Source organism: Carcharhinus amblyrhynchos, chromosome 6 (genome assembly GCF_965287045.1).
Source record: "Carcharhinus amblyrhynchos chromosome 6, sCarAmb.v2.hapA, whole genome shotgun sequence".
NCBI lineage: Eukaryota > Metazoa > Chordata > Chondrichthyes > Carcharhiniformes > Carcharhinidae > Carcharhinus > Carcharhinus amblyrhynchos.
In genome coordinates, this window is record NC_137329.1 from 107,145,479 (window position 1) to 107,164,866 (window position 19,388).

Sequence of the window (19,388 nt, forward strand, 5' to 3'; positions counted from 1 at the left end):
TTGCCAGGTTGAGACCCAAAATAGGTATTTGTCTCCTTAAATATGTTAATGAGTTAACTCCTATTCAAAGACCGGTAAAATCTGTTCTCAATGAGCAGCTCAGGATTCTTCAGCCGCCCCTGTGGCGGCACACAAAGGGGAGCTGCTTCAGTTTTAAAACAGAACACCTTCTACAGGTCCTGGAGGGACAGGAATTACCAGAGCTCCCCCCAATTCCACAGTCCTCACAATTGAGCCCTCCTCAACTTTTGACAGCTCCAGTTTCCTTTCAGGTGCTTAGCTGAAATAATTTTTCTCTTGGGGCAAACTGCTTTTGGAGGAACAGGAAATGTGGATGGAACCTGTGGCCAATTTCAGGGCAGCAGTGGGCCTCGCTGATTGGGCACATTGCACTTGTGCGACATAGAGTCTGGGCTTGTGTTTTCCACAAGTGTCCCTTGGAGATGGGTTTGTTCGGTGCCAGGAATCAGAACAGATGTCAAACCAGCCTGAAATGCCCACTGTTTCCTGTGGAATTATTCGAGGACACATCCCATCAGTGGTGTCTGGATGGCACAGTGGTTAGCATTGCTGCCTTACAGCGTCAGGGATCTCAGTTCAATTCTCGGCTTGGGTCACTCTTGGGTCACTCCCTGTGTCTGTGTGGGCTTCTTCCCACAGTCGGAAAGATGTGCTGCTTAGATGCATTAGCCATGCTAAATTCTCCCTCTGTGTACACGAACAGGTGCTGGAATGTGGCGACTAGGGGATTCTCACAGTAACTTCATTGCAGTGTTAATGTAAGACTGCTTGTGGCACTAATAAATTAATTTTAAACTTCTGCAGAATGGACTAAGAGGGGAAAGAGAAAACATCCTATCTCAGGGGCTCCATTCCTGCTACAAAATTACTTCTTCAAGTAACACATCAGAACACTTTCTTGGTTGGATGCGTATGTTATTAAAAAGAAGCGAAGTGCCCTTTGATTATTTTCCCTCAGTATTCCCTCCTCCTAAATTTTGGAAAATTTCCAAGGATGTGTAAATGCAGATAGTGAAAAGAATTGCCTACTAATTTTCAGTATTGATGCAAGCTGCTGTGACATTTTAGTTGTACAGATTGGATTTCCTTGCCTTGGCAGCCAGGATGGGGTCGCAGCTTTTGAAGTCACTGTGGTCATAATGGATGTTGAAGGGAATGTTGTTCTTCGAACACCTCATAATGCAATATTCTTCAAAACCTGTCAAAGAGGTAAATAATTTTTTTCCTAATCGCTATGTTGCGTTTGTCATACAAATACATTTACATGTTTCCATTATTTATAGTAAGTCTACCAAATTCGTTCTTTTCTGATTCAGATTAGTGCTTTGTAAAATTATTTTGCCAGAAGTTTGAATTCATGAAAAAAGCAAATGCATTACCTCAGCAATACAAAATAAACAGTCACACCAAAGAGATCAAATACTTGAAGCCAAGGTGTGCCTTGCCGACGTAGCTGTGGGAATTGGTGGGCTTGTAATGAACATTTGTGGTCAGTGAATCACTGGAAATGGAGACAGAGTGATCAAGGAGGTGATGGGAAGTGTCAGATTTGGACCATGTGAAGGTGAAGGAGGGAATGAAATAGGAAGCAAAATTGATAATCTTTTCCAAGTCCATAAAACCCCTATGGTGCAGAAAGAGGCCATTTGGCTCATCGAGTCTGCGCCGACAACAATCCCACCCAGGCCCTATTCCCGTATTTTACCCCCAATCCCTCTAACCTATGCATCCTGGTACACTAAGGGACAATTTAGCTTGGCCAATTCATCTCACTCTCACATCTTTGGACTGTGGGAGGAAACCGGAGCACCCGGAGGAAACCCATGCAGCCACGGGGAGGATGTGCAAACTCCACACAAACAGTGACCCAAGCCGGGAATTGAACCCAGGTCTCTGGAGCTGTGAACCATCAGTGCTAACCGCTATGCTACCGTGCCATCCAGATGAGAGTATGAAGAAGCACGCAAAAAGTTTTCGAGTGAGCCGGAGTATTGCAGGAACAAGCAGTGTTCCACATAACCCACAAAAAAGATAGACATACTGAGGCCATGTACCCATGGTCGCACATTTTATTTGCAGGAAGTGTGAAAGGCTAAAGGAGAAATTGTTGAGTGACAGAGCATGTTCAGCCAGTCAGGCAAAGGAGAATGGTGGTGGACAGGGATTGTTTGGGCCTCCACTCAAGGAAGAAGTGAAGAGCCCTCAGACCCTCTTGATGAGGGATGAAGGTGTAGAGGGATTGGACGTTCATAGTGAAGAGGGAGGCAGTTAGGGCCAAGGAATTGGAAATTGTTGATATGATGTAGAGCATCGGAGGAATCACAAATGCAGTTTGGAAGAGAATGGACAAAGGGAGAGGGGATGGAGTGAAGATAGGTAGGAAGAAATGAGTTCAGTGGGGCAGGAACAGACTTAGAAGCCCACCAATTCCCACAGCTATCTCAACTACAGCTCCTCATACCTTGCCTCCTGTAAGGACTCCATCCCTTCTCCCAGTTTCTCCGCCTCCATCATATCTATTGTGATGATGTCATCTCTGATAGCGGTGCTTCTGACATCTGCCTTTTTCTTTAACTGAAGATCCCTCCCCTCCCCCAACTTCTGTGGTTGACAGGGCAATCAGCTGGGTTTGATCCATTTCCCGCATCTCTGCCCTCACTCCTGCCCCTCCTTCTCAGAACTATGATAGGGCTCCCCTTGTCTTCACTTTCCACCCCAGCATCCTCCATTGATTCCACCAACTGCAGCATCATCACACCACTGAGCAAATCTTCCCCTCAGCAATCCACATCCCCTCCCTCCACAATCACCACTACCACCATGAGCATTCTACAGCGCACAGGAATCAACATTGAGTTAGACCGTGACTTTTCGCCTCCATCCTTACATTTTTATTTATATCCCAAACATTTTTTTGTCCCTATTGCAAAAACCCTCTGTCCCCAACTGAGCCATCTTCACTTATTCTTAAGTTTTGCTATAGCTTTGTTGCACTCTCTCTCAGCTCCTACTAATCGCTGTTCCACTGCCTCTGAAATATAATCACGTTTTCCCCTCTCTTTAAGTCTGAACATAAGAACATAAGAACATAAGAAATAGAAGCAGGAGTAGGCCATCCAGCCCTTCGAGCCTGCCCCGCCATTCAATAAGATCATGGCTGATCTGTCGCTGCTCAGTTCCACTTTCCTGCCCTCTCCCCATAACCCTTAATCCCCTCTCCTATCAAAAACCCATCAACCCGCGTCTTAAAAATATTTAGCGAGGAAGCCTCCACCACTTCAACGGGCAGAGAATTCCAGAGATTCACCACCCTTTGAGTGAAGAAGTTCCTCCTCAAGTCCGTTCTAAACCGCCCCCCTTTTATCTTGAGGCTGTGCCCCCTAGTCCTATTGTCTTTTTTGAGCGGGAAGAGTCTTTCCACCTCTATCCTATCCATCCCATTCATCATCTTATACGTCTCAATGAGATCTCCTCTCATTCTTCTAAACTCTAACGAGTACAAGCCCAGTTTATTCAGCCTCTCCTCATAGCTCAACCCCCTCAACTCCGGTATCAGCCTAGTAAACCTCCTCTGCACTCCCTCCAAGGCCAAAATATCTTTGATATCTGATATCTTTTTGATATTTTGATATCTGAAGATGGGTCTCGAAATGTGAACTCTGTTTTCTTGCCCCCATAGATGCTGCCAGATCTGCTGAGATTTTCCAACCTTCTGTGTTTTGTCTCGGATCTCGGCATCTGCCATATTTAACTTTTTTGTTATTCTTTAGTTAATCAGTTTGACCCTTGTGGTACAAGATTATAAAAGGAAAGATTCCATCCTGCTATCTGTTCACTCTGTACTTGCTTTTTTTAAAAGAAGAACTAACTGGAAAAAAATAGCAATATTTAAAAGGTTGTAAATTCAAATTGAAAATGAATTTGGCATTTTTGCCAGGAAACACTTTAATTGAAACCCCCTGCCCTAGAATCATTTACTAAGTATAGGAATGAACCTTAACTAGCTGAAATTTTAAGAACGAAGTAACTTTACTGCATCTGTGCTTACAATAATTGGTACAGAGCAAACTACTTCTGCTTATTGTTACAAATGCCATCCTTTATGAATCACATAAATAAGACAACACAATTATGCATGCATTTGTTACTGAAGATTTATGCAAGTATTCTTTCTTATGTGCAAAGCTAAATGCCCAGGAGGTTGTCGCAACGGAGGTTATTGTACAGAGAGACAGGTCTGTGAGTGCCCTGATGGATTCTATGGACCTCATTGTGAGAAAGGTAATAATAAAAAAAAAGCACATATACTATCATTTAACTGTGAATTTTTAAACCCAGTGCAATCAGGATGGACAAAAGTTTTACGTGCATTTCAAAGATTGATCAGTTCTGTGACTGACTCACTACTTTTCTGTTCAACAAGACAGTATGCCTTTTCTCTTGAGTTGTTGCTTTAAGCTAGCTGGAGAAGGGAAGGAAAGTTGGCAGGCAAATCACCTGGCGGCTCTCGCACACCTTCTAGCAGCCAGTCACAAGGCTGTATTTGTCTGGCCTCTTGGCAGCGACATGATGCAGAAAGCCTACAGAACAGCGCAGATGAAAGGAGCACAAGAATGAGTTTCAGAATGAATAAATAAATTGAGAGCTATTTGAGTTACTCCGTAAGCTAAAATAGTGGATTGAAGTTGCGTGTTATGTTAGAAATATAAAACATTTCAAGTTCACCTCTGCCCTATATCAAGATGCACAGCCTTGTTACTTGAAATGAAAAGTGATGGCTTGTGATTATGCCCGCTTTGCTGGCTTAAAGAACCTGACCAAATGTATCAGCTCAAAGTAATCATCACAGATTTGTACACTTCACCACAGGTATATACTTTGGCATATTGTTGCCTTCTTTGTCCACATTTGCTAAAAATTCTAGAAGGTGCAAAGATTAAATGCTATAGAAGTTAATATTTTGAACCGTGTGAAAACTTTTTTGTCAATCTTTTTATTAATTATAGTAATCTTGGAAAAAAGATGCCTAGATGGCCTGTTCATCTGCATCTGATTTGTGGTGTTTTTAAGTTTAGCCCAGTGAAGTCAACAAAAAAACATTTAATATTTTTTAATTATCTGATGTAATCCAGACATTTGAATTTTTGTTCCTTACCCTGAGCACCCTTCAGCTGCAATGTTTCTGAAGTGTGCTGCGGCTGTTTAGCGCCAGGATCGATTAAAGTTTCTACTATTTCCACAGGCTGGCTCCCTCATGGGACCTAATGCTGGTGGGAAGGGCTGGAAAATGAGATACAGTAACAGATCTCTCAAGACTACCACTGCTTCTGAGGGACAGTACATGTTCTACAGGAGCTCCTATCCTGTGATGTCCAGCCAGCAAGCTCACCAGAGAATAACATGGGAGGCTGGGAACACTACCTCATCTATATTAAATACATTCCGTCTCCAGCTGTCTTACCAGACTTCACCATGCAGGAAAGGCACTCAAAATCCTGCAGTAATATTAAAAGGGGAGGTGTCTGATCTTCTGAGACCCGCACACCCCACTGTGTTTCTGACTTTCACACCCGGGGTGCATCAATGCCTTCAAATTTTACTTTTAAGATGCCAACCTAAAATGAAATATATAAACTGGTCCCGAAAATGTGCAAGCCAGTCAGCCCAATAATTATATTAGGATTAAGCCTGTTGTTCATTCCACCAAGTATCTGGAGTCATCCAAGATAGGACTGTTTATTGGCGGGCCATTACCCAGAGTAAATTTACCTTTGCATGTTAGACCACTCCAGCCCACTTCCCTCACCTCATTGAAGTGCCTTGGGGCGAGGTTGTCTGCTGTCTTGGTTGGTTGGGGAAGCAAACAAAGATGGAATAAATAATGAACGAAAAGTGCATCCATCTTTTCAACTGTATTCTTTGCGATGAACTACCAATTAGTAAAACATTTCCAGGACAAGCTGCTCTGAGAATCAGTGCATTTCTAAAAATTGATTCAAATTTCCCTCTTGTTTCATTTTGTTAGCTCTGTGTGTCCCCAGATGCCTAAATGGCGGACTCTGCGTCAGTCCTGGATTGTGTATCTGCCCTCCAGGATACTTTGGTATTAACTGTGATAAAGGTAAAAGAAGAACATGGCTGCGTTTCCTTCATTTCATTCAGATATATTTGTTGAATATTTGTGTTAATCAATGTGAGAGATGTCTGTGGAAGTAGAATACTTCTGGCCATGGGATCAATGAACACAATCAGGTGACCTATAACATTAAGGACACTTAGAAATGCACCACTCTCACAACAAAATCTGGTTAACAATTACAAGATAACAAGTGTGTTTTTGTCCATCGTAGGTATGCATATGTTCAAAAATGTTTTCTGATCAACCAATTATTGTCAGCTATAATTCAGCTCTTCCACAACCGTGATGTTTAAATAATGACTTTCTTCTCACTCCTTCCTTCCCACTTCAGTCCAGACTCCTGATACTGATTTAAAATTTGGCAACAGCCCTTGTAGAATAGATACAGGGAGAGGAGATTTAAAGTCAGTAGCTGGACTGGAATCAGGAAGGAAAGTTGGCATTAAAATATCAGCGTACTGGAGAAGCCAAGTTGTTGCTCCACTCCCTTTGGAACTTGTTAAAAGGAAAATGTAATGCTGATCATGTTTCACAATTGTATTATTCAGATTGTAGCTTTATCCCATACAGATGGAGCAGTGTGGGATGCTTGGTGCGCTACAAATACAGCAAAAAATCTTCCTCCACTCAAAGCCTGTAAACCCAATCTCAATAAAGAGATTTGCTGTATCAGTGTGAAATTATTCATTTCTCACAGTAATTTCAAGTGATACTGCTAATCAGGTGCCAAGTTATTGTTGTGGAGTGTTGGTTACATCTTGGTGGGTTTGAAGGCGTCATCGTAGCTATACATAGGCTAACTAACTACTAGAATTAAGTAGAAATATACAATAAAGAATCCAAGCTGGGAGCTATCTCCATGCTTGTTTCTGTCCAACACTATACTGACCCCCAGGTGTGGGTTATATGTTCTCTTGCGCCACTGTATTTTCAATACTGTACTTAGTCCCATGTTAACCCTATATTTGCCAGACCCTTATTCTAATCCTCCCCCTCAACAAATCTGTATGCAATGTATATTTTAAGTGATGAATTATATTGTTATTGCTATCATACATTAATATTGTCATTATTGCATTATCATTATTACTACACTATCACTACCCCATCTCCCCTATTCAAGAGCTTTAATTTTAAAATTCATGCACTCAAGAGGCCTCATATCCCCACCAAAACTTATTTGCATTATTGTTGGGAGGCCTGGTAGACTCTTTGACCACTGGTTCTTTCTGTTTGTTTGGAGCTTAAGCTTGCATTGAAATATCTTTTTATTCTTTTCTTCTATTCCTGCATGTTTAACCATAGTTGGTCAGTTCAGCTGTTCCATTGATTGGTGGCTGCTATTCTAACTCATTTCTTGCAGGATGGACAAAGACTGCTCATCTTCTTGTCCTTCTTTTACTTTTTGAGGTTCAATGAATACATGCACGATCTGCTGACTGCTGCTATTTGGCTCCAGAAAGTCTGCAGATGGGGAGTTGCAGTGTATTCTTGATGGTTTTAGTGTTAACCTGTTGTGTTGCCATTGGAGCCAGTGAATAAGCCTCATTGGACTTCTGATCTTTTGTATCCTTCGCTTGAGTCATCTTGGCTCCTTCCTGGGTCGCTGGCTGGTTTGATCATTGAAAGTTTTCTGATGCCTCTAACAAGAATAGACAAAGCTGCTCTGCAAAGAGAGAAGACAGTTCACGGCTGAAGTCTCAGTCTGGACATGTTAGTTTGTTTGAGTACTCGGCAACATACAGTTCTGTTTGGTCAACTGCCATGATTAACGACACTAGTTACCTTGGCATCATCTGCCATGTTGAAGAGATGCAAGGCCATACATGCATCCCTGCTCAAGTGGAAGAAAGACTGTTATGGATGACATGCATCAACTGGAAAATCAGTTTGCCGGCATCTCTTAGTGGTTCCAAGATAATACCAATGACTCGAACCTGGTTTCCTCCAGGCTGATAAAAAGATGTGTTTGTTTTTGAAACCAAAGGTCTTTTAGCCCGGTTCTTCATCTGACAGTCTCCTCTATCTAATTAAAAAATTGTTGAATGGCTATTGACAGAAAGGTCTGCATTCCAAAATGAGAAACCAAGATCTTTGACCTCACCCAGAAGCAAGGCTGTGTTTCTTCTAGGTTTATAGTCCCAACCTTGTAGATAATCTTTGGGCCTTCTGCGTGCTTTTGCCTTTCACAATTTGCCATTGTGTCCAAACCTGTTACACTGGAAACTGAACTTGATCTCGCCTGATCTCGTTTTGTTCTACAGCATTGATATGGTTGCTCTGATGGCCAGGTCAGGTATTGCCTTTCGTGGCCCTTTGTTGTTTAATTGTTGAACTGTAGGTTGGTTCCTGCTTTGTGATTTACTTTCTCTCCTTACAATGGTCTTGTGTTGCTCATGGAGTTTTGACTGTCTAACTTTTTCAGATTTAGATTGCCCTTTGCATTCAAGAAGTCAAGTTCAAAAGAAAAGGAAAACCACAACAAGGGGAGCAGTACAGAATTAATGATGAACTGCAGGACATCATTGCTATCCACAGAGCTTAGAAAAGATTTATAGAATCATTATGGTGCAGAAGAAGGCCATTTGGCCCATCGAGTCTGCACCGACACTCTGATAGAGTTTCCCACCCAGGCCCAATCCCTGTAACCCCATGCATTTACCCTGCTAATTCCCCTAACCTGCACATCTTGGGACAGTAAGGTGCAACTTAGCATGGCCAATCCACCTAACTGGCACATCTTTGGACTGTGGGAAGAAACCGGAACACCCAGAGGAAACTCCCGCAGGCACAGGGAGAACATGCAGACTTCACACAGACAGTTACCCAAGGCTGGAATTGAACCCGGGTCTCTGGCGCTGTGAGGCAGTCTCTGCCACCATGCCACTTGTAAAGCCTTGACAGGATTGTCGAGCAACATGAACAATTCATCTAGATTAAACCATGGAATAGAAGGATATAACAGGGCATGCAACATTTCAATAGCTTTCAGGCATTCAGCAAACTGTAGCGAAACCGCTGTACCTCCACTGTGTTGTTGCCAAGAAACCCTGGTACAGAGGGAACCCAAGCAAGGACCCATCACATCTGGCCATCTCCAACCCTTCTGCTTACAGTCCTACATTTAGCTATCAAAAGCCAGTTTATTATTAATTATAGCAAAGCCAGTGCAATTATTTGTATGAGTACTTACTACAAAATCTGCAGGATCGGACGCAACAGATTTAGCTGCAGTTTTAAAGTACGTAGCAAATAATGTTAGTTGCACTTCTCAGTGCAAGTTGCAAAAGAACTACATTATCCTGTCTTGGAAATGTCTCACCATTCCTTCATCATCACTGGTTCAAAGTCCTGGAAATTCATTCTTCACTGCACTGTGCGTGCATCTTAAACATAAGCGATATACCATTCAAGACCAAAATGAATAGGAATTTCTTCTCTCGGAGGGTAATTAGTCTTTGGACTTCTCTTCTGCAGAGATTTTGAAGGATTGAATATATTTAAGGCTGAGATGTTTTGACCTGCTTGGGATTCGAGGGTTATTTATGGGTGTCGGGCAGGAAAATGAAACTAAGGCTACAATAAGTTCAGCCATGATCTTGTTGAATGGTGGAGCATGCTGAGTGGGCTGAACAATTTACTCCTGCTTCTCTCTCTCTTATCCTATGTTCTTATCCTGATCACGGAACATTCAAGTCATTTTGTGGGCAGTACCTTTTGTGCTACACTATCTGTTATTAAGCATTATACCGAACACCTTATTTTGAAATTAAATTTTATTTCAGCAAACTGCAGCACAACCTGTTACAATGGTGGAACCTGCTTTCATCCTGCCAAATGCATTTGCCCACCAGGCTATGAAGGGGATCAGTGTGAAATCAGTCAGTATCAACTTTGTACATTTACATATACCAGTGGTTTGTTTAGTTGTTTGTATTTGCCAGAAGTGTTTGTCAAAAATGGTTGCTTTCTGATAGCAGATTATTTACAAATTATACGCTTCAACTATTCGCTGTTATTTGCAGTTAGTAGTTGCTTTGTGCCCGCAACTGACAAATGATTAAACTGATCAAAAGATTTCCCATGCTGGTCATTTGTTGTTGCTCACACAACTAACTAAATTTTTTAAAAAGTCAAAGTAATTAAACCTTGATGTTATATTTGCCAGAAAGATTGTTAACTTTTAAGAACAAACATGAACTTTCAATTAGTAGCTGAAAGGATGATAAGAGTTCATATTACAAGATGTTTACTGTAACAAAAGACTAAAAGCACTATTTAGTAAATATTTTGTTTGTAGGCAAACAAAATGAAATACCCTTTCTTTCAACTATGAAAAACATGTTTTATGACTATACATTACACTATCCTTTAAGATTGAAATCTTCCAGAATTAGCCCAAAATAATTCTTAGCTCCTAAGTGTTTAATCCTTTTTTTTCCTTTCCCAGAAAAGGTTTTAATTCCAGAGTTGTTTTTCACAGTGTGAGTTTTCTACAGATTTCTCCCTTAGCTAAAGCTAGGCAAATATTCTAGCCTCCTTTTAACTCCTCACAAAATTTGGTCCTTTCAATCCAAGGATGAACTTCCAACCACATTGTGATGCAGTGAGCTGTAGAGATTTTCAGCCTCTCGATGCTCTTGCACTTACCCTGGCAGACTACCGTGCCTGTAAGTTTTCAAAGAAATCTTCGACATCCTTCCCCTCTAGGAACCTATTTCCATGGCAACATGAATCATACAGGCCTTGTATCTGGGTAGAGATGCTGATTACTTATCCTTAGAGCCAAAACTCTTTCATCTTGGAACAAAATGGACAGTTTAAAGCACAACTATTTACAAGTTGACATTCTCAATACTTTAATGAGACTTTGGAGACTCGCAGTCTATCTACTGTTAGTACACAAGCTGCTGCCGTTGTCTTGTAGCTTGCACCTTCTTCCCAGGAAAATAATCTAAGGCCTCTTTAATCTCAAACAATCAAACCACCCAGGTTTGTTGTCAGACAGACTGCATTCAACAAAGGTCACATGACCCTCTTCATTTTCCACTAAATTTATCGACAGTATCCCAAAAGATAATCTTATAAACCTCATAATTCTAACATTTGCATTAATTATTAAAGAAAGTGTCTACAACATGTGCATGCAAACATTAAATCATTTAAATGAACTTAATGCTATACAGATCAGTCATGATGTTATTACCGTGCCAGTAGAATAGGCTTGAGGGGCTTAATGATCTACTTTTGTTCCCACGCTGGCCACAACATAAGCTGTGCCTGGCTCACTCACGCAACAATGCAAAGCTCAGTGGCATCCTTATTCTAGCATGTTGATTTCAAAGGTTTTATTTTTTGTTTACAAATTCATTTTATGACCTTGCTGTACCTGACCTCAATAAGCTCCTAGCAGAAACATCATCTTATGCTGTCCTTTTAATCTGAACTATATTGTGTTCTCTCACTCCCCTTCATGGTTATGATTTTGGAAATCCCCCTAAGCATTGCTATATCTCTCACGCCTGCAAAGGTACCCTCTCAATATACTTTTCTAACCAATCTCTCATATTGTGTTTAATGTTCAGTCTGTTGAATGCCTTGTATCATTGTATATTTGTACATGTTAAAGGTGCAGTAACCTCTAAAATATGTTTCAAATTAATTCTAAATATATCGCACAATAAAGCAAGCATAAAATACTCAAGGAATCATAGAATCCCTACAGGGCAGAAGAAGGTCACTCGGCCCATCAAGCGTGCACCAACGACAATCCCACCCAGGCCTTATCCCCGTAACCCCATGTATTTAGCCTGCTAATGCCCCTGACACTAAGGGGCAATTTAACATAGCCAATTCACCTAAGCTGTACATCTTTGGAGTGTGGGAGTAAACCCACACAGACATGGGGTGAACATGCAAACTCCACACTGACAGTCACCCGAGGCTGGAATCGAACCCGTGTCTCTGGCGCTGTGAGGCAGCAGTGCTAGCCACTGTGCCACCATGCTGCCTGGAATAAGTACTGCAAACAAAAAATATATCCTGACTTTTAGCTGCTTGGTCCTAGTTCACTTGGGTATAACAAATGTCAAATCCTTTTGTTTTTTTATATTGCATCCCACGTATTGAACTATTTTTCATTAGCTGAGTTAATTCTTTCTTATGTACTCTTGGAATAACTGAAATATGTTGGATAGTTAGAAATGTGAATCTCACAGCAGAAATCTGTTCATTCTATTGCACAGGTAAATGTCGGCAGCCGTGCAGAAATGGAGGGAAATGTACAGGGAGAAACAAATGCAAATGCATTAAAGGTTACCAGGGCGACCTATGCTCTAAGCGTAAGTATCTTGCAATTTTAAACAGGCCTTTCTTTTTTCAAACTTCTCAGTACAGCATAGCCAATGTCTTTTAATTTTCTTTAACTATCATTGAAAGAATCATGTAAGGAAGATGAAGGAAAAAAGATGTCATAGAGTAGTGCAGCCCGGAAACAGGCCCTTCGGCCCAACCTGTCCATGCCGACCGTGGTGCCCTCCCAGCTAATGCCAATTGCCCACATTGACCCCTATTCCTCTAATCCTTTCCCATCCATGTACTTATCCAGATGCTTTTTAAACCTTGCTATTGTACCTGCCTCAACCACTTTCTCAGGCAGCTCATTCTATATACTCCCGAGTATGCAGCAACTTTTAAAATCAAAACTAAAGTTCAATTTCCCTGGTTGGTTATTTTATCCTTTGATTCTCCAGTAATTGTGCTGTATGTTGTACACTGAAATTTGTTGCATGGCATGTGCTTTAGTGACTGAGAAATACAGTGATCCTGGAGATCAGCGCTCCTTTGACTTCAGAGTGAACTTTTGTTTTTATTCATTTGTGGGACACAGGTGTTGCTAGCTGGCCAGCATTTATTGCCCATCTCTAGTCATAGAATCTCTATAGTGCAGAAGGAGCCTTTCAGTCCATTGAGCCTCCATCAATAACAATCCCACCTAGGTCCTACCCCTATAACTCCACTATTTACCCTGCTGATCTCCCTGACACTAAGGGGCAATTTAGCATGGCCAATCAACCTAACCTGCACAATTTTGGACTGTAGGAGGAAACTGGAGCACCCGGAGGGAACCCACACAGGTACGGGGACAACATGCAAACTCCACACAGAGTCACCCAAGCCCAGATTTGAATCAGGTCCCTTGCGCTGTGAGGCAGCAGGGCTAACTGCTATGCCACCCTTGAACTGAGTGGCTAGCTGGGCCACTTCAGAGGGCAGTTGAGAGTGAACTGCATTGTTATGGCTCTGGAGTCACACGTAAGCCACACCAGATAAGGATGGCAGCGTTCCTTGCCTAAAGGACATTGGTGAGCCAGATGGCTATTTCTGATAATCGACAACGGTTTCATGGTCACCTGTAGATTCTTATTCCAGTCGTTTTTTTATTGAATTCAAATTTCACCATCTGTCGTGGTGGGATTTGAACCCTGGTCTTCAGAACATTAGCTGACTTTCTCAATTAATGGTCTAGCAATAATACCACTGGGCCATTGCCTTCCACCAGCTCCAAATAGGATTTCATTGTAAATAAATTGTGCTTTCAAGAATCTTTGGGAGTGAAATTGGCCAAAAATACAGAATGAGCCATAGCTAATCAGTGAAGTTGAAGTTAGTGAGGAGGAAAACTGGGGGAAATGTGAACTGAGCTGCTGATTCGCTATTGCTGGTTCTGCAGCTTTGTTGAAGACTAGTTCCATCCCTTTTGCTTCCTTTGATTGTTCAGTGAATAAATGTGTGACTGTACGTGATACAAAATGACAAGCTCTTTTGATTTTTTTATTTTGCTATCCAAGCTTTTGCATGCATTATGACTCTTTTAGTGAGACTGGCAGGCGCTTGTAGAGTTGTACTATATCAAGGAGTTGACCCAGTTTTAATACAGCCTTTGCTTTCAAGTGTACTCAGTGCTCTCAATTACAATTTGACACCCAAAGCTTTAGTTTGGAATGAATTTGACACCAAATTTGATAGTTAAAGATACCCAGCACCCTCAAGCCTGTAGCCAGCGCACTCAAAAGTTCCAGATGTGTTCAGCAATCTGCATTGAAAAATATAAGGAACTTAATTACTTAAACTGAATAAACTCAGATTTAAAAAAAATTGTCCAAAACAAACATTCCACTGTATAGTATATCCTTAAAAGCATAATCTGAGCCTGGCAGTTCTTAATTCATTTTATTCTGAGTCTGCACTTTTCACCCAACCCCTCAGGCCTCAGGGTTGAAACAGTGTCTCTTCCCTTGATATCAACTCTCTCCCCCCAGCCTTCAAAATTTCCTTCCTCTCTCCAGCCTCCAAACTCTACCCTTGATTCTCCTGTCAATCTCCATTACTTTCCGATGACACCCCACTCCCCCAGTCGCGGCCCCCATGTCAACTACAATTCTGCACCAGGACTGGCTGGAAAATGTCATTTCTGTGAACAGATCTCCAGGTAGGGGTGGAGTGGGAAGAAGGGTGAGGGGAGGAGGCAACTGGAGAGATAAAGGAGAGGAGGAAGGATGGGAGTGGGGGAGGGGTAAGGTGAAAGGAGGGGAGCGGGAGTGAGGGTGGGGAGGAAGGAGTAGAGTGGGATGGAAGAAGGGGAATGGAAGGAGGAAGAAAAGGGGGAGGAGGGGTGTAGAGATGGAGACTGGAGTTGGAGGAGGCTGCAGGGGGAGGGGTAAGTGGGGATGGGTTGGGGATGCTGCATGGGAAAGAGGGCTGGGGAAAAGAGGTTAGGATGTATGAAAGGAGAGGATGGGAATGAAGGGAGGGGCACAGACTAAAGGTGAGGGGAAAGAAGTGGAGTGGGAAGGTATGGGCAGGGGAAAGAGAGGAGGGGGTAAGAGACAAGTGGGGGGGATGAGAGGGGAAGCGGGAGAGAGATTTGGGAAGAAAGGAAGGGGGAAAGAAAGTGGGAGGAGGAAGACAGGAATAAGAGGTGTTTGCGGGAGGCGAATAAGGGATGTGGTGGGAGGAAGGGGTGAGAGAGGTTGGGTGAGATTGTGTGTGTTTGACTCTGTACACTACTTATATAATCAGTTGGGATTTAGGAAAATTTTAGTTTAGTTGAAAGAGTCCATTTTGTAGTGATTACTGCAGGATGGCAAATTGATGATAATAATGTCAGTTGATAACTATTATTTGACATCCCAAGGATGTTTTTAAGTGAAAATGATCCCCAAATGGTCAGTTCTGACTGAAAATGAAATAGAATAACAGTCAGATGATTGCTTCTGAGTGCAAGTGATGGCAGATGTTGACAAAATGATTGCATTTGAGAACAATTGATGTAAAATGATGGCAACTGATTTCACTTGACATCAAAGAAATGCTTTTGAAAGCAAATTATGTCAAGTGACATGAGGAAAAATTATGAAAAATAATTTTTGAACGGATTAAATTCATGGGAATTCATGATTGCTACACAGGAGGCACTTGGGCCAAATAAATTTTCAGGCCAATTGTCACTGGTTTTATTTCAAAAAATGAAGGTATTTTTGCTGTAAATGATGTGGTGTTGACATTTTAGCCACAGTCTAAAATGTAAACTTGGCATAAATAAAGTTAGGTGAAGACAAATGTATACTTAATAAATTATACCCATTTTGGGAAACGAAAGATATTTTTTAAAAAGTTTATTTCTTAATGTCACAAGTAGGCTAACATTAACATTGCAATGAAGTTACAGTGTAAATTCCCTAGTCGCCCAAACTCCGGCACCTGTTCGGGTATACCAAGGGAGAATTTAGCATGGTCAGTGCACCCAACCAGCAAATCTTTTGGACCGTGGGAGGAATCAGGAGTACCCAGAGGAAATCCCATGCAGACATGGGGAGGACATGCAAACTCTGCATAGTCACCTAAGCTGGGAATCGAACCTGGGTCCCTGACGTTGTGAGGCAGCAGTGCTGGCCCATATATCCATATGAACTGCAACTTCAATGAACCCACTATGCTTATTGTGTGTGCGAAATCCTTAAGCCCAGAAAAAAAATCAAGACAAATTAAGCTTTCGTAATTTGCACTTTTGCAGCTGTTTGTGAACCTGACTGTGGACCACAAGGATCCTGTATTGAGCCCAACAAATGTGAATGCAGAGAGGGCTGGCATGGAAGACAGTGTAACAAGAGTAAGTGGGAACAGAGGGTTATTGCTGAAACCCTGACCTATTTCACAGCCTTTTTTGCCAAATAATGTGGACAACGTATTTGATCTTAAGAATGTATTAAATCCCAGGTAATTTGATACCTTTCAACTAATTACCGTGGTTCTTTGTCCCATTTAATAGAGACGAATCTAACCAATAAATCACCTCCGGAATAAATTTAATGCTTTAATGCTGGATTTGGTTTCTCTTGCAAGCCAAACTTCAGTAGAACATCGAGTAATCATTAAATGGAAAGTATAGCTGGTTACTGTAGCTAATTGAGACTGTAGATTGAATGCAGAACATATCTTTGAAATCCTATCGGTTTAGCGTATATTTGTTGACATATTCCTGCTGTCCACTGGAAGCGTATTCTGTCACCGAGTCTGCTTTGCAGCTAATCCAAAAATCACATGAATTGCACAGATGCTGGAGACGCATCAGTTGGCTGTTTTTAGCCTCTTACTATTTTTTTTTAAGGATATGGAGCAAGCCGATTGAACACCCTGAGGTCAGCAAACTTCAAGCACAGACAGCATACGCCTTTACCTAAGGAGAACATTGAGAGTCACGTACCGCCCGAATCTAATTACATTTGGTGAAGGAAAACATCTGAAACGTTTTTACTGTATGTACAGTTTACGACTCCACTAAACCCACTGAGTACTAAGTTTTAAAAAAAATCTGTAATGGAAAAACCACTCCTCTATTTTGCCATATCTCCAGAACAATACTTAGGTTGGAGCAAGAAGCTTTCTAATGATATGGGAATATTCTTTCCCTCTTTTGCATTTTAAGGGAATCAGTGTACATTTTTAGCTCAAATATTTTAATATTTACACCTACGAATTTAAATTAATGAACTTATAGAGAATACATACATTTGATGCAGCAATAAACATCAAAGAAGTATTATTTATACACAGCCTCTACTACTTACTGAAGCCAGGGTACCTGGCACAGCGGCCAAAATGAGGTGCTGGTTTATGTATTTTAAATATGAAGATATTTGTACACAGAAAATACATATTAAACAAATTAAGTTTTCAGAATATCTTTGATATCAGCATGAATATTGCCTAGAGATGAAGTAAAAAGTAGTCAGTTGTAGAGCAATATTAGCCTGTAATGCAAACGTTCCATTGGAAAGCAGACCTGTTTTGGTACACTATTCTGTAGTCTGATATAGACTTCACTGCAAACAACGTAATCTACTGTCTAGATTTTTTGCTTTCTGGCACGAATCTGTGCAAATACAATTGCCCGGAATTCTTTGTAAGTGAAGGTAGAGTGTAATATATCACTGAAAACTCTTAAATACAGCTGCTACCTGACAGCAGGCTAGACACTTCGGTCCGAATAGCTCCTAAGCACAGCCACAAATTGGCTTTTTAGATGAGGTGGAAAACTTACATCGGTAGAAGTGCCATATTTTATGATTTTCTGAATTAATGATATTAGCAATCCACATTTATCTAAATGTTATGTTCACATTTCATTTTGTCATTTTTCAAAATGCTAAAAGACATAACTTTTTACTATGTTTAATATACAAGACAAATTAAGAAACTGCTGTATGCATCTGTATAAATATGAACAAAATAAAGACTTCATAATCTCATAAAATTTGGGTGCAGTATAACTATTAAATACATGATGCTGGTTATTTGAAAGTGCTCAGGTTGCTATAAATTTATTCCCTTGCTATACAATTACACAATAAGTCTGTGGGTTGAATTCTCTCAGTTCTGCTGTGACAGGCTTGTTGAGGCGGGTGCAGAGAATCTGGTGGGAGCCACAGAGTCAGAAACCTGTTGGAATAAAATAACATTGCAGTTCTCCCAGTGGCTGATTAATGACAGGTTGGTCTTCCAATTGGCAGGTGGCAACAAATGCTATTTGCATACATTTCCATCTCATGAATGCTCATGAAAACAGCTGGCCATCAGAATCCTGTAAAAAGTCTGACAACACCAGGTTTTAGTCCAACCTATTTTCCCCACCTGATTGTCTGAATAGTTCTCCCACCATTGATAAATTTGGCAGCAGGGTAAGATAATCCTTGGAGTACCTGTCTTCTTGGGGATGCCACAGATGCACATTGAGGAAAATAAGGTTGGAAGGGAGAATGTCCTATTCCATCTGGTTAGAATCCTAAAGCTGGCACAGGCACAATATTATCAAATAAATAGGTTGGACTAAAACCTGGTGTTGTCAGACTTTTTACTGTGTTTACGCCAGTCCAACGCCGGCATACCCACATCAGAATCCTGTCAGGCCTTCCCATCTTGCATCCTGCCAGTGGGTAGTTGCATTTGACTGATAAAGAGTAGCATGCACAAGATAGTCCTCAGTTCGATACAAACTTCGAAATAAGTGCAACATGCATAGCCTACTTGGCATTGTGTTGCGTTGTTCCTGATGCGCTGTACACCAGTTTCTGTCCTCCATCTCCAGGCCAAGTTGGTCTTCATGGACAGCATCATGTGGCTGGACATAGGGACGCTCCTGTGCCACAAATTCAGGTCAATACTGTGCTGGGGTTGGGGTATGCAAAGTGCCACACACTAGTGTCTACGTGGACAGCACTATGCTACAGGACTGGTGCAGCCATCAATGAGTGTGTACATGCAGCGGATGGGATCATTTATCCATTTCGGCACTTGCGATGGACGACATTGACATCTTGGGCAACTGCCTCCCAGGCCAGGAATGTGGGGCTAGCCAGCTTGTTTGAGCTGTTCCTGGGTAAAAGGAGACACCAATAGGGTCACACTCCCTGAATAAGAACCCCGGGGATGGTGAAACTGGTGCTACCTACTTCCTAAGGCTGCTGGCCTCTTCCCTCTGGATTCTGGACATGAGTTGGAGGGAAATTCATCTGCGAATAATTAATGAGCTTCCAAGCACTGAATCTGGCACAACTGAATAAAAATATACTATATGTTGTATACTTGTACGCTACTTTCAAATAATATTCATGTCTAGTGTGAATATCTAACCATCCTTGGAATTTCAAGGCATGTTCCAGTACTTACT

At 41.5% G+C, this 19,388-nt stretch overlaps 1 protein-coding gene across 1 annotated transcript in view; it reads left to right on the top strand.

Annotated features, from left to right (window-relative positions):
• Positions 1 to 17,972, top strand: part of wif1 (wnt inhibitory factor 1) — a 34,066-nt gene extending 16,094 nt beyond the window's left edge. Inside the window, exons 4-10 of the mRNA XM_080191733.1 lie at positions 1,090 to 1,230; positions 4,207 to 4,302; positions 6,047 to 6,142; positions 9,946 to 10,041; positions 12,406 to 12,501; positions 16,236 to 16,331; positions 16,830 to 17,972. Coding sequence (XP_080047859.1) covers positions 1,090 to 1,230; positions 4,207 to 4,302; positions 6,047 to 6,142; positions 9,946 to 10,041; positions 12,406 to 12,501; positions 16,236 to 16,331; positions 16,830 to 16,951 — 743 coding nt within the window. The 3' untranslated portion in view covers positions 16,952 to 17,972. The remainder of the gene's footprint in view (positions 1 to 1,089; positions 1,231 to 4,206; positions 4,303 to 6,046; positions 6,143 to 9,945; positions 10,042 to 12,405; positions 12,502 to 16,235; positions 16,332 to 16,829) is intronic.
• The last annotated feature ends 1,416 nt before the right edge of the window (positions 17,973 to 19,388 follow it).